This window comes from Meriones unguiculatus, chromosome 6 (assembly GCF_030254825.1).
Source record: "Meriones unguiculatus strain TT.TT164.6M chromosome 6, Bangor_MerUng_6.1, whole genome shotgun sequence".
Taxonomy (NCBI): domain Eukaryota; kingdom Metazoa; phylum Chordata; class Mammalia; order Rodentia; family Muridae; genus Meriones; species Meriones unguiculatus.
The window spans coordinates 29,796,984-29,811,321 of record NC_083354.1 but is presented as its reverse complement, the minus strand read 5'-3'; the positions used below and the strand labels follow the sequence as shown (position 1 = coordinate 29,811,321).

The 14,338-nt window shown below is 42.4% G+C and overlaps 1 protein-coding gene across 3 annotated transcripts in view; it reads right to left on the bottom strand.

The window, feature by feature from the left end:
- Window positions 1-14,115, bottom strand: part of LOC110554132 (sodium- and chloride-dependent transporter XTRP3) — a 41,300-nt gene extending 27,185 nt beyond the window's left edge. For 2 of the 3 annotated variants that reach the window (XM_060384986.1, XM_060384987.1), the window contains exon 1: window positions 13,916-14,089. In XM_060384986.1, the coding sequence (XP_060240969.1) occupies window positions 13,916-13,957 (42 nt within the window). In that variant the 5' untranslated portion in view covers window positions 13,958-14,089. Of the gene's footprint in view, window positions 1-13,915 lie in introns of all 3 variants that reach the window. The other variant, XM_060384985.1, reaches the window with a different exon arrangement.
- Window positions 14,116-14,338: the final 223 nt, after the last annotated feature.

Here is a 14,338-nt window from a genome sequence, read left to right as displayed (position 1 = left end):
TGTAGCCACATGAGCAGTGAACAGACGAAGCTGTAGAGCAACTAGTTAGGTGCCCCATCGTATGAAGAGACTGTCGTCATAAGTCACTACTTTTCCCCCTTTACTTCTCAGCACTTCCAGGTGGGCTCCATAAAAGCAATGGAACTCCCAATGTAATTAACAAAACCAGGGCATTTACTATAGAGACTTACTGAAATTTAACCTGTTTCCCAGAGTAGGATTTGGCATAGAGTCAGATCTTCAGATCTGGCCTTAAAGTCTTCTTAGTCTATTCATCTATCTATCTATCTATCTATCTATCTATCTATCTATCTATCTATCTATCTATCTACCTATCTTAATGAATTTGGCACTTCAGAAATTTACCAGAGAGTTATTTGTGGAATGCCTCTCATCTGAGGTTCTGGCAGAAAGACAAGAGTGTGCAGATGACCTCCTTCAGAGGTACAAGGGGTCTGTTTGCTCCTTCTTGGCAATGTTGACTTTACTCATGTGGCTTACGTGATGTTTGCTAGATTTCTCTGCTGAAAATTAACTCTTCCCTTTGAGACAATAAAGCACATTGGAGGGGATACTTTTCGCTTGTTTTTGTTCTAGAACTGGTCTCACTGTAGCTTAGGCTGACGTCTGCCTGCCTCAGCCTCCTGAATACCACATCACAGGCACTGCACCTGACCTGAAGGATTCTGAGACCTGCTACATTCTCATTCTTTTGTGTGGTGGTTTTACATGAACAAATAATTCTTACCTAAAATGGTGATTTCTGCACTAGTTGTATTTTATAATTCCTCTGCCCGTCTTACGTTCTATCATTTTCAAGCGGCTTGTCATGCACAACAGATAACTGGAACACATATGAGTGTTTTTTGTTAGCCTCCCTGCCACCTGTATGTCTGTTACCTTGAGTGGGTGGAACACTTAGTAACATTCTTTTCCTTGCCGAGTACAGCCGAGTACAGAGTACAGCTTCCATCCCTTTTTCCTTGCTTCCTTGGAACCTGCCAATCTATCTTTACCAGAATCATACCATGCACACACCGCACCTTCCCACTGGCTTTCTGGCTCCCAGCTTATAGGTGTCCCCCTTGTTTTGTCAGCGACTGTGGTGCTCTGCATATTTTACCCCCATCTCATACCTGGGCAAACCCTCTTTTCTTGCTCCTTGCAGTTGAGATAAAATTTGTGCTCCCTCCTTGATCCCTAAGGACGCATTTCTTTCTGTGGTACTGGAGGATAATGGTGGAAACGTCTTGAAGTTACTTATGTTGCTAATAAAAAATTCACATAGGGGCAGTAAGAGGCTTAGCAGGTGAAGGAGCTTTTGACCAATACTGATGATCTAAGTTTGATTCCTCCGACACATATGGTAGAAGGAGAAAACTGATTCTCAAAAGTTGTCCTCTGAATTCGACATAAACAAAATAAATAGATTTTAAGAAAACAGCTTAAAATTTAGATAGAACTATTTTATCGTCCTTTGACTTTCCTTGTGTGTGCATTAGATAAGTCCCCGTGAAGTCTACCCGTAGGGATGGGCAGTCAGGCACTCTCTGAACTTATGATAAGAAACTGTTTATCAACACAGAAGACCAGAATGTTAGAACAAATGTCATCCTTTGAAATAGACTTGCTGTGAGAAAGAGAAGAAAACAGGGAGGATTTATGGTTATTGGATATCATCAGGCAATGAAGAACAGCGCAGGAAAAAAAGTTTTCATAAAGATTAAAAAGTAGCTAGGTAGTAATGGCACATGCCTTTAATCCCAGAACTCAGGTAAAAGAAACAGGCAGATCTCTGTGAGCTAGAGACTGAGTTCCAGGAGGACAACCAGGGCTACACAGAGAAACCCTGTCTCAAGCCTCCCCCGCCCTCCTAAAAAAGAAAAAAAAAACAAAAAACAAAACCCAAAACCTGTTGATTTCATTGGAATAATGTAACAATATAATATAAAAGAATATATATAAAGATAAAAGGAATTCATGCATATGAAAATGTGTTATTAACAGTAAAATCATTGCTATTACACATATGAATACCAGACTATATTTTTAAAATGTGCTAAGTAGAATGGGGTAAGGAAAGGAGAAAAAAGGAAAAGTATGCTGTGTTTGAAAGTGTCCCTCAAGGTTCATGTGTTGGAAACTTAAGTCCTTAACTCACATGGTAATGATATGTAGAAGTGGCACCTAGGAGAGATGATTGGGTCATGGGGGCTCTGGATTAATGAATTAATGGAACATATGGATAAAGTTGCTTTGAAAGAAAGCAAATTTTTCTGGGCACAATTGCTCTGTTTTAACACACAAGCTCCTTTGTCATGTTATAGCAACATGATGCCTCACCAGATGCTGAGTGAACCACACTATGATGCTCGGTCTTCATTGTTAATGTGATTACATTTAGAGTCATTGTAGGAGCACACCTCTGTGCCAGTGAGGATGTTTCCAAAATATTTAATTTGGAAGGGAAGACATACCTTAAATATGGGGGTACCATTCAGTGAGCTAGAGTTTTGGGATGAGGGTTAGTGAGTCAGTTAAGTTCTTGTCCTTCAAATATGAAGACCTGGGTTTTGATCCCAACACCATCCCTGTACTGAGACAGAAGACTGTAACTCCTGGGGCTTGCTGGCCAGATCGTCTGACGGGATTGATGAGCTTCAGGCTCAGTAAGCTCAGTCCGAAAAAATAAGTTATATGGGCTGGAGATATGACTCAGGGTTAAGAGCACTGGCTGCTCTTGCAAGGTAGCTAACAACTATCTGTAACTCCTGTTTCAGGGAATTCAACACCCTCTTCTGCCCTTCTTGGGTACCAGGCATATACACGGTACACAGGCATACGTGTAGACAAAACTCTCATACACATAAAGTTAAAATAAGTGTTTTTAAAAATTAAAATATAGGGTAAGGAGCAATCGAGTGTGTGTGTGTGTGTGTGTGTGTGTGTGTGTGTAGAGATGAAAATAGATGTGAGAGTGGTGGTGGTAGCAGGGAAAACAGCAGCTTTCATGCTCTGCTGCTGTCACTGCTAGGACAGATTGTACCTAAAGCTGTGAGCCAAACGAACTCTTCTTTCCTAAAGTTATCTTTGTGTTGAAATAGCAATGCAAAAAGAAGCCTATAGAGGCATCATAGTCAAAGTGTCCAGCCTTCAGATTCATGAGCTAAACACGCACTTATGCTTTATAAATCACTCACTTGGTAATATTCAGTTATAACAATATAAAATGGAATGTCAATGTGTTAAAAATATAAATTCCATAGGATGATATCAAACATAGCATTTCATTTCTGATACTGATGGAGGAAATAAATATTTTTTCAAACATTTGAATTAACTATTAGTAGAGCAATATCAGAATTTAATTGTAATCATTTAAGAGAAAAAAGAATATGTATATATATATATATATATATATATATATACATACATATAAATTTTTTGAGACAGGGTTTCTCTGTGTAACCTTGGCTGTCCTGGACTTACTTTGTAGACTAGGCTGGCCTCGATCTCATAGAGTTTGCCTGCCTCTGCTTCCCCCAGTGCTGGGATTATAGGTGTGCATCACAGCACACAGCTGCAAATATATTTCATAAGAGAATAAAATAAACAGCAATGTAGCATAAAACATGAATAAAATAATAGCTAATATAGTCTGATAGTGATTATAAATGGACCAACTCCTCCGCTATTGAGTCAATTATTTTGACTCAATAATAAAGGGTCAAACTTTAAAGCAATTAGGTTCCGCAGATGGAAAATGGTAAATGTGTTACCTCTATAAATGGAGTGCTATAAAGCTATTTTTTTAAGAATATGACATGACTTTGATAATGATTATAATAGATTTTCCCTTCATTGTTTCTTCCTTTCTTTCCTTTTTCTTCCTTTTTTCTTTTTCTTCTTCCTCTTCTTCCTCTACTGGATTTCACTACATATCATAGGCTGGTCTTGAACTCAAAATTTCTCTGCCTTAACTACCTGTGTGCTGTCATTTGTCATGTCTGGCTAGGTGCTCTCTCTCTCTCTCTCTGTGTCTATCTCTCTCTCTCTCCTGTCTCTGTCTCTCTATGTTTCTGTATGATAGGAGCACTCACATATGCCAAGACGTGTATAGAAGTCACATGCAAAGGTCAGAGGATAATGTGCGGGAATTGGCTCTCTCTTTCCATCATGCGGTTCTGGAGATTGAACTCAAGTCGTCAGGCTTGGAAGCAAGAGCCTTTACTCACTGAACCATTTTGCTGGCCCCTAGGCTAGATTAATTTTAAGAGCAAAACATCAAATGACATTAAAATGTGGTTCTAATTTTTTAAATAAAAATACTTATTATCTCTGGGTGGTGGAATTTCAGGGGTTTTGTTACTATTGTTTGTTTTTTTGTTTTTGTACTAAGGATTCAACCTAGGGTCTTATTTTTGCTAGGTAAATGTCTTACTACTAAGGCTATATATCTAAACCCCAATTTTCTATTTTATTGCTCACATATTTCTCTATTTTTCAGAATTTCTACTCATACAATAAGTTATTCTGGAACATGCAATTATTATCTGTATAATTATCACAGCATTATCCTATCTGCTAAACCCAAGAATCTCACTGGAAGATTCTTTTATGTGTGACATTTATCCCTAGGGCCAAGCCATTTGTGTTCTACCTCTTTGAGACTCAAAAAAAGAGATAGAAAACCCAAAGCTAACAACTGACAGGCTCTTGGTCTCCCTCCACTCACATACCTGTGTCCTCTACAAAACCCACAAAGCAAGCATCCAGGAACCTGATCTCCTTCTTGAGGCATGAACTTTCTTGATTTCAGAAGCATATGCTATTGAGAATTCTCTGTTTAGCTCTGTACCCCATTTTTAAATTGGATTACTTGATTTTTTTTGCTGTTTAACTTCAGTTCTTTATATATACTGGATATGAGTCCTCTGTCAGATAAAGGGTTGGTGAAGATCTTTTCCCAATCTGTAGGATGTCGTTTTGTACTGAGGACAGTGTCCTTTGCTTTACAGAAGCTTTTCAGTTTCATGAGGTCCCATTTATTGATTGTTGCTCTTAGAGCCTGTGCTGTTGGTGTTCTGTTCAGGAAGTTGTCTTCTGTGCCAATGAGTTCAAGGGTATTCCCCACTTTTTCTTCTAAGCGGTTTAGTGTGTCTAGTTTTATGTTGAGGTCTTTGATCCACTTGGACTTTAGTTTTGTGCAGGGTGATAAGTATGGATCTATTTGCATTTTTCTACATGTAGACTTCCAGTTAGACCAGCACCATTTGTTGAAGGTGCTGTCTTTTTTCCATTGAATGGATTTGGCATCTTTGTCAAAAATTGAATGGCAGAGAAACACTTAAAGAAATGCTCAACCTCATTAGCCATCAGAAAAATGCAAATCAAAATGACCCTAAGATTTCACTTTACACCCATCAGAATGGCTAAGATCAAAAACTCAAGAGACAATACACACTGGAGAGGTTGTGGAGAAAGGGGAACCCTCCTACACTGTTGGTGGGAATGTAAACTTGTATAACCACTCTGGAAAGCAATCTGGTGCTTTCTCAGACAACTAGGAATAGCGCTTCCTCAAGATCCAGCTATACCACTCCTAGGCATATATCCAAAAGATTCTCAAGTACACAAAAAGGACATTTGCTCAACCATGTTCATAGCAGCCTTATTTGTAATAGCCAGAAGCTGGAAACAGCCCAGATGCCCTTCAGTGGAGGAATGGATGCACAAATTGTGGTATATCTACACAGTGGAATATTACTCAGCAATAAAAAACAAGGAAATCATGAAATTTGCAGGTAAATGGTGGGATCTGGAAAAGATCATCCTGAGTGAGCTATCCCAGAAGCAGAAAGATGCACACAGTATATACTCACTCATATAGACATATAATATAGGATAAACATACTAAAATCTGTACACCTAAAGAAACTAATCAAGAGGGAGGACTCTTGCTAAAATGCTCAATTCCTATCCAGAAAGGCAAAGAGGCTTTGCCATCCATCAAAAGAAGGAGAAAAGAGGGAACAAATCAGGAGCCTGACACAGAGGGCCTCTGAAAAGCTCTGCCCTGTAGACTATCACTGTAGATACTGAGACTTATGGGCAACCTTTGGGCAGAGTGCAGGGAATCTTAGGAAAGAAGTGGGAAACAGTAAGATCTGGAGAGGACAGGAACTCCACAAGGAGAGCAACAGAATAAAAAACAAAAACAAAAACTGAGCACAGGGGTCTTTCCTGAGACTGCTATTCCAACCAGGGACTATGCATGGAGATAACCTAGAACCCCTGCACAAATGTAGCCATGGCAGTTCAGTATCCGAGTGGGTTCCATTGTAATAGGAACAGGGACTGTCTCTGACATGAACTGATTGGCCTGCTCTTTAATTACCTCCCCCTGAGGGGGAAGTAGCATTACCAGGCCACAGAAGAAGACAATGCAGCCACTCCTGATGAGACCTAATTCACTAGGATCAGAAGGAAGGAAAAGAAGACCTCCCCTATCAGTGGACTTGGGGAGGGGCATGTATGCAGAGGGTGGAGGAAGGGAGGGATTGGGACGGGAGGAGGGAGGGAACCACGGGGGGGATACAAAGTGAGTAAAGTGTAATTAATGAAAAAAAAAAAAAGAAGCATATGCTAGATGACCCTGCAGCTTGCTGTGATGGGGACCACTTGAAGAACCACTGTTCTGCTCAATGACCCCGTCCTACTTCTTCATTCTCTTTCCCTTTCCTACTTCACTTTACTCTAGAAATTTCCATTGGGGTTGACTCAGGTCCATGTTTTAGAAACTAAGAGCAAAAGCACAGGTGAGGGAAATTGAAGACACTCTTATTCTCCATGACCACCTTATCTAAAGCTTCCAGAATCTCTCCTAGTCCTTTTTATATACCTCTCTGGCAACATCCTCCCCTTCATCCACTACACAGTATATCCCTGGCCACCATCCTGGTCATAGTGATGACCGCACCATTCTCTGGCTTAGCTCTGGCCTTGCCCTCGAGTGAAAAGTGAAGTTCTTCTTCAGCCTGTGGACCAGGGCCGTTGAGGGCCCTGACTGCTGACTGCTTCTTCACCCCCTCTCACCTTTCCTACCATTGCCTTGGTCTCTGCTTCATGTATCACAGCCACCTGGAGTTTATGATCATTCCCCTCAGATGTATGCTCTCTGTGCCTTTTGCACAGTTTAGTCTGCTTGGAGTAGTTTATCCTTCACTCTCTCTCATTTAATGATGCCATTGCTAGAGGCTTTCTAGACTTCCTCATGCATCAAGTCCTTCTTCGGTTTTTTCAGTAAACAGCCTCTGTGACAGCTCCACCTGCTCTGTGCATAGGATGGTTCACATTTGCTCCCTTCCTGCCCCAGTGTAGTCTCCATCACTGCTGGTTCCCCCATAATGTAAGTTCTACTTTGTGGCTGATAATCAATGACTATGGAATGGCCTAAGTGAATAGGTTTATATTTTTCATTTTTAATTGTTTTATGCCCCTTACTGCTTAAAACAAAATATAAGACAGTGCTTACAGGCTGTAAAGAATGGAGTGGGGAAGTTTTAAAACTCTTTAGGCTCATACCTAGTCTAACTCAGTCTGGGGTAGGACACTGGGAATGCATGCATGCACATATATATGTACATATACATATTTACAGCTGATAATGATTCATGCAATGAATGGAGGTTTTTCTACCAACACATGGACACTGAGTCTTTTCATTTATCCTCTCCTGTCAGAGGCTGTGCAGGAGGAACAGCAAGCACTCTAGAGTGGTTAGCACGGCGTACCTCTGGAGGCAGAGCCCAAGGACTACGTGTCCTGAGGACTTTATGCTGTTATGGAGCATCACCCTGCTGTGGCCCTTCAGTCACCCCTTCCCTCATATCTGAGTTGCATGAACACGCTACGGGGCTCCAGCCTCTCACTGGGCAGCATCACTGGCACTCATTGTTGCCGAACATATTCATGACTCAGGCACCACCCTTGGAAAGAACTTAAGAGATGTAGATTGTCAGCAATGACCACTACCTTTAGGAAACATTTGGAAAAATAGATTGTTTAGGAAGGTTAGGTAACGATGTTTTTGCTAGTGGCTCTGAGGTAGAAAATCTTTGGGAACAATTTGAAGTTCAGAAAAGCACCATCTTCATAGCTGATCTAGAGGCTTTTGAGCCCCAATTAGCACTAGCTGATGAGACTCTCTCACTGAAGCTGGGCTTCAAGGTGATTAATTTCTTGTACCCATTTTTGTCCTCAGCTTCCTGATTTAATAAAATTATTAATTAGCAGATGTTCACCTAGAGGATTTAAAGTAGAAATGACTGTTTTTTATATAAAAGTTCAGAGATGTGATTCTTTTAAAATCTTTATAAGATTACATCTTAAGATAATTGAGTATTTCTTTGTAACCGCAAACTGAGAGCTGCCAGTAAAGAGAAACTGGCTGAAAATTTACCTTGCTTGTTTACACTTTGCTAATCTGTAACAAGTTGCTTAGTTATAAATGTTTCTGGGTTCTTGGGAATAATTTATTTTTTATATTTTTCTCACCCATAATATATAAAACATTTGATCACATGAAGGTATTGGAAACATGTTTTTCTTACACATACTCATTGTAATTGTTCACTTAAAGAAAAATAGAATGTAATCACATTGTAATTTTTATACTGCTTGAAAGATTTTGCTGGGATATATAAGCTGTGGGAGAAAAAAAAAGTTGTTAGAGCCTGTTGAAGTTTGGTCCACCCACCCAGTATGCACAATTGTATATGTGTATGTATGTAAATTGGCTGGAGCCCCTTTGAAGTTTGCTCCATCCATCCAATAACAGTTGAAGCTTGTTGGACTTGTTCATTGGAGCTTGTTTTGCTTTGCATGCACACACGTATGTGTGTGTACATACATGCATGAGCAAGGTCTATTTTCTCCTTCTTTTCTTTTCTCTAGTTACTAACATCAGTAGCATCCCATGCCAGGAGTCATCAACTCTGGCCCTCTGCCATTTACAATCAGTTCTGGCCTATGATTGCCACCATCAGTGGAAGTCCCCTTCAGTAACAATCCATTCCAGCCTGGAGAATCAACCTTTTTACCTTCAGAGAAAGTCTGCTGGGTGATAGCAGCTAGCTGCCTATCTGTGTCCTGCCTCAGTTTACTCTGCGATATGGAAGCTGGTCTTTGGCACTTTCCACTGTGGCGTGAGATCCATCGCCACAGAGAAGGGATGACTTAGTAGGGCTAAGCCTAGGAGGGCTGCCTGGAATGTTTAGATTTGAGGAGGAGGTTTGCAGGGAAGGATGAGAAAGTGAAGTACAGAGAAGAGGAGGACATCAGACATTGTTGTGTGTACTCAGAGAAGGACAGAAATAGAGAAGAAACTGGAATGAAAGGGACATGGGACTCTTAAAAGGAGAACACAGATAACCAAGTTCTTGGCCAGGCTCCTCCGATGTCCATCTGAAGCCCTGACTGAAAGAACAACAGCAAGTTCTGTGTTTATACAGAAGCTACAGAGTGCTAGAGAAAGTCCCATTTGGAGATTGGGATCGTTTGAGTCTCAGTTATTTCTCCTGAAGCTACCTTTGCTTCTCTGGGAATGTTTTTCCTCTGTAACAAACAGGGTCAAGCTTAGGAGTGCTGTGAAGCCTGATCTGAACATCTGTAGAAAACATTCTACAGCATGGCTGACAGACGTGTGCCAGAAACCCAGTGGAGTAGGCTGTCACTAAGACTGACGCTGGAAACATGGTGAAGGGCAGCTGAGGGGTCCTCTATGGCCCAGAAGACAACTTTTAGGGCCTACCACATGAAGCTCATTTTGGAAATTGTAGGTGCTAGCAACAGGCTTAATGCCCGTCCTCTGACACCCAGGTCCTGTTCCACTGAGAACTATAGAAACAGTACAAGACACAGCCAGAATGTGCATGCACCTACTCTAAGTGTGCACCGTCCACTTCTGGACACTTCGGTGTGCACCATGCCCAGGCTGGATGTTGGTTTGAGCCATGATCACCATAATCCCTGACTCCAGTAGACAGGCGCTCCCAGAGCAGCTCACACAGCTAGCAGTCTTCACCTCTTTTCAGGCTTGCATCCTGGGACTATGTGGCATTCTGGAGCCAGCCACAGTGGGGTGTTTATACCAGGATGGAAAGCAAATGCTATGACTTAGGACCCAGCATGGTAGGCCAAGTCCCTAGCCCCAGATATAATGGGGGCATTTGAATGACCCTGACCTTTCTTCCAATGTATGGTCTGTAGACTGGCAGTATCAGTCTCAGGCTTGTTTATAAAATGTCAGATTTTGGGTCTCTGAGGGGAAATCCATGTAACATTTTGAGTAATTCGGGTTAGCAGAATTAAGGGGGCTAAAACACTTCACTTCCTGTTCTGGAGGGAAATGAGGGCTTGAAGAGGAATGGAACATTAACTTTGAGAATGACATTGACCCTCTAAAGAGTCAGATGGGCTCTGATTTTCCCCTTTCTTTAAAAAAAATATCTAGAGAATAATTAAGAGGGGAACCCATATTCCTTTCTCTAGCCACACAATTGTTCTCTTGCATGCATTTTTACATGCATTTGAACACACACACATTCATATAAGCTGCTGTTAGGTATATGTTTTTGAATATTGGTATTCAGTATATTTGCATTTCAGAAGGAATCAACACCTTAGACTTTGGTCTGCTGACTTTTTTGAAAATGGGATTTTTTCAAGTTTCTATATCATCTTTTTTTTTGTCTTTTTTGTCTTTGGTGCAGGGGTTGGGGTGGCAGGTAGAGTTGTGCAGAGAAAAGTGACACCTGGGACATAATCCTCAGAATTAACATTCTTTGTTTAGGGCCGCCTGAAGGGAACAGTCACAACAGAACTCCTTACAAAGGATTCTAAACTGTTTGATTCTGGGAGGTATTTTGGCAGTTTATAGACAAGCTTATTGACTGCTGTGATTATATCTGTGTCTCTAGGTTCTAGAGCAGTGGTTCTCAACTTTCATATAGTTCCTCATGTTGTAGGGACCCCCAACCATAACAATTACTTTGTTGCTACTTCATACTGTAATTCTGATATTGATTCAAATCATAACATAAATACCTTGGGAGATAGCAGTTTGTTAAAAACCTGCGACCCACAGGTTGAGAAGCACTTCTCTGGAGTTCACCCTTACCATGGAAGCTAAGACTGAGTTTAAACCATTTGGTTTGGGGGTGATGTTAATAACTTGTTGGCAGTCGACTACTACAGATCCAAAGTGAGGTGGGGGTGCTACCAGCATCCCCCTCTGTGTGTGGGCGTGTTCATTAGTGCGAGTCTGAAGTTGATGATGGATATTTTCCTTCTTCGGTCTCCACTTTATTTACTGAGATAAGGTCTCTTACTTGAACTCAGAGTTTGCTGATAGGCTAGTCCAGCTACCCAGCTGGCTCTAAGGACCTTGTCTTTGCTTCCTGAGTACAGACCCTTATCTGCAAGATGTTTACCTGGGTTCTGAGGATCCAAACTTTGTCCTCAGGGCTGCACAGCAAGTGCTTTATCGACTAAGCTATCTTCTCAGCTTGAAATTAGGGCTCTTTATTGAAGGTCTTGCTTATTCATTCAGTAAGTTTCATGGAGCACTTTCTCTGGCTTCACTGCACTGGGAGACAGGGTGAGCAGGGTAAGAGAAAAATTCTAAAGCTCCCAGTGTTTGTGACCAAGTGCTCATTTGACTTCACAGGTAAAGAAAGTCAGAAAGGCCAGCACGGTGGCACACCCCTGTAATCCCAGGACTTGGGAGGCAGAGGCAGGTGGATCTCTGTGAGTTTGAGGCCAGCCTGGTCTAGAAAGCCATGCCTACACACATGGAAACCCTGGCTTGAAAAACAAAAATGAGAGAGAGAGAAAAAGAGAGAGAGAGAGAGAGTCAGTCAAACCAGCAGGGGAGAGGAACACGGAAGCTCTCCAAGTAAATAGCAGCACAAGGCAGAGAGGAGCTACCTAGTAGGTAGTTGGATGTGAACTTGTGGCTAGTTGAGGCATGGAAGAGCTTAGGGACTGGGCCAAAGATGAACTGCACAGAACGAAGTGGAAACATCAGCCAAGAAATGGCCAAATGTCTACTGTGCCAGGAAAAACAGTTTAGATTTTGTTCTGGACACATTTGCTATTTGTCTAACTTGCAGTTACCCCCTCCCACTTGCTCCACACTAATCCATTCATCTGCTCCACCCTCAGCCCCAGCCCCTAGCCACCTGCCTTCCCAGCTCAGCAACTGCACCAGGCCCAGGATCCCCTCTGGCTCCTTCTAGTATCTTGAAGGTCTCCCCACGCATATTCAACTTCAAAACCACGGAGCCTCGCTTGTGCCACTTGAAGGCTGTTCAGGTGATGGCGCCTCTATAAACAGGGATTAAGCAGTTATGTGACGGTGTGGTTTACCTGGCCTGGTGGTTGGGAACTGTGAACCCAGGATAAAGGTATGAAGGCAGGTATAGCAAGCACACAAAGATGTGACAATCTGCCTCTAACAAATAATTATTTCCAAAGCCAGTTATGAAGGATTAGAAGTATGTGATGGCACATGTCCTCTCCACATAGAGCACTTGAACACTTCAAATTAAAATAAAGGAGCCAGAGAATTCAGAATGCACTGTTTTTTCTTTAAAGCTATAGATTAACCTTTTGTTGAGTTGATTTTGATCTGGCTAGAGTGACTGGAGGAGGGAGGGTTGGATTTTCTTAAACAGGTTAAATTCTGTAATATACTAATTTAATGTCTTTCACTGTCTTGGTGGTGAGAAAAAAGTGCTGAATAGATCGCTCTCTCTTCCCCCATGTACATGTACACACACACACACACACACACACACACACACACACACGCTATTAGGTAAACAAGAGCCCCAAAGAGAACTATTGTTAACACTTTAAAATATTTTTCTTCTCTTTTCTCTGTACAGTTTTAAGCACAACTGCTTAAAAATGTTGCACAGTTTTGAATCTGACTTCTTTCATTTATCATAGGACAAAAACAATAAGCTAAAATCTTATTAAAACCTTACCTTTATGGCTGTCAAGCACACCAGTAAGTGGGTGCTCTACAATTTATTGAACCAATTCCCTTTTTGAAGACTTAGAAAGTTTCTAACATTTTGATCTTATTAAGAGATTTTGAACATATTTTCTGTCTCTGTTGGCATACTGATTTTTCCTTTAGATGAGGTTTTAGAAAGCAGAATTGAAAAGGGATTTTTTTTTAATGCCAAGGCTTACTTCCTTCATGCCATTCTGCCCCCAGAAGGGTGGTTGGACTTCGGAAGGAGTCCCAGGAGTTCCCAGCTCTTGGCACCGTTAAGTGAGTGCAGAGTGAGGTGCTCTGTCCCACCCTAGCTTCCCCTCTGGCTCAGAGGAAACACTTATAAAAACAACAGCAGAACCAAGAAACAAATTCTCCAGACATAGAATTTTTTTTTCCTTCTGTGATTCCAAGCCCAAAAGAAGTCTTCACAGCTACAAACCGATCTTTTTTTATTAAGAAAATTTCAAGAAATAGCTCACGATCCTTTTGACTTGTGTTCCAACTTGTGGTCAGAGACTTAAATTTCGGATCTGCAAGTTGCATGGCAAGTTCTGTTAAGCAATGCACTTCTTACTTTTGTACCTCTGTGGGTGACGCACCTGTCCTCCCAAGGGACGCAGGCTCCTCGCCGCTTCCCAGCGCCTGCTGGAGCCACAGCTCCGGCTCAGAACCGCCAGGCAGAATCATAGGAAAAGCCCCGTGCCTTGGCGTTCTGGACTGTCGTAAGGACCACTCGCCTTTGCAGCGTGTGAGACCACGCACTTTCCTGAGCTGGGGCGCTCGGGACAGAGCCTCGCCACCACTCTGCTGCCAGGCACCTTCTGCTACCCGCGCGTCCGCACTCACCTCCGCCGTACATCTGGCACAGGTAGGGGAAACGCCACACATTGCCCAGGCCCACGGCGTAGGAGACGCAGGCGAGTAAGAACTGCAGGGGGTTGCCCCACTGAGGCCGCGCTTTCTCCATGTCCGGCTGCTGGCCCTCTGTCAGGGCCTGGCCTCTGGCCACCACCGCTTGCCCGCCTTTTAATTGCTAATCTCATTAACGTGCGCCAGAGGGGCGAGGCTGGTGAGTGGGGAAAGGCGAGCCCCACCCTACCGAGCCTCGGCAGGGAAGGCGCCCCTCCTTGGCCCCGGGTGTGGACTTCAGAGCTCGGGGAAAGGATCACGTTTCCTCTTCCTCAAACCCTTACTGATGATAATACTATATGCGTGGCACTGCTGTGCAACGGGAAAACACAACACCTCCACCCTTCCAGAGCTGACACT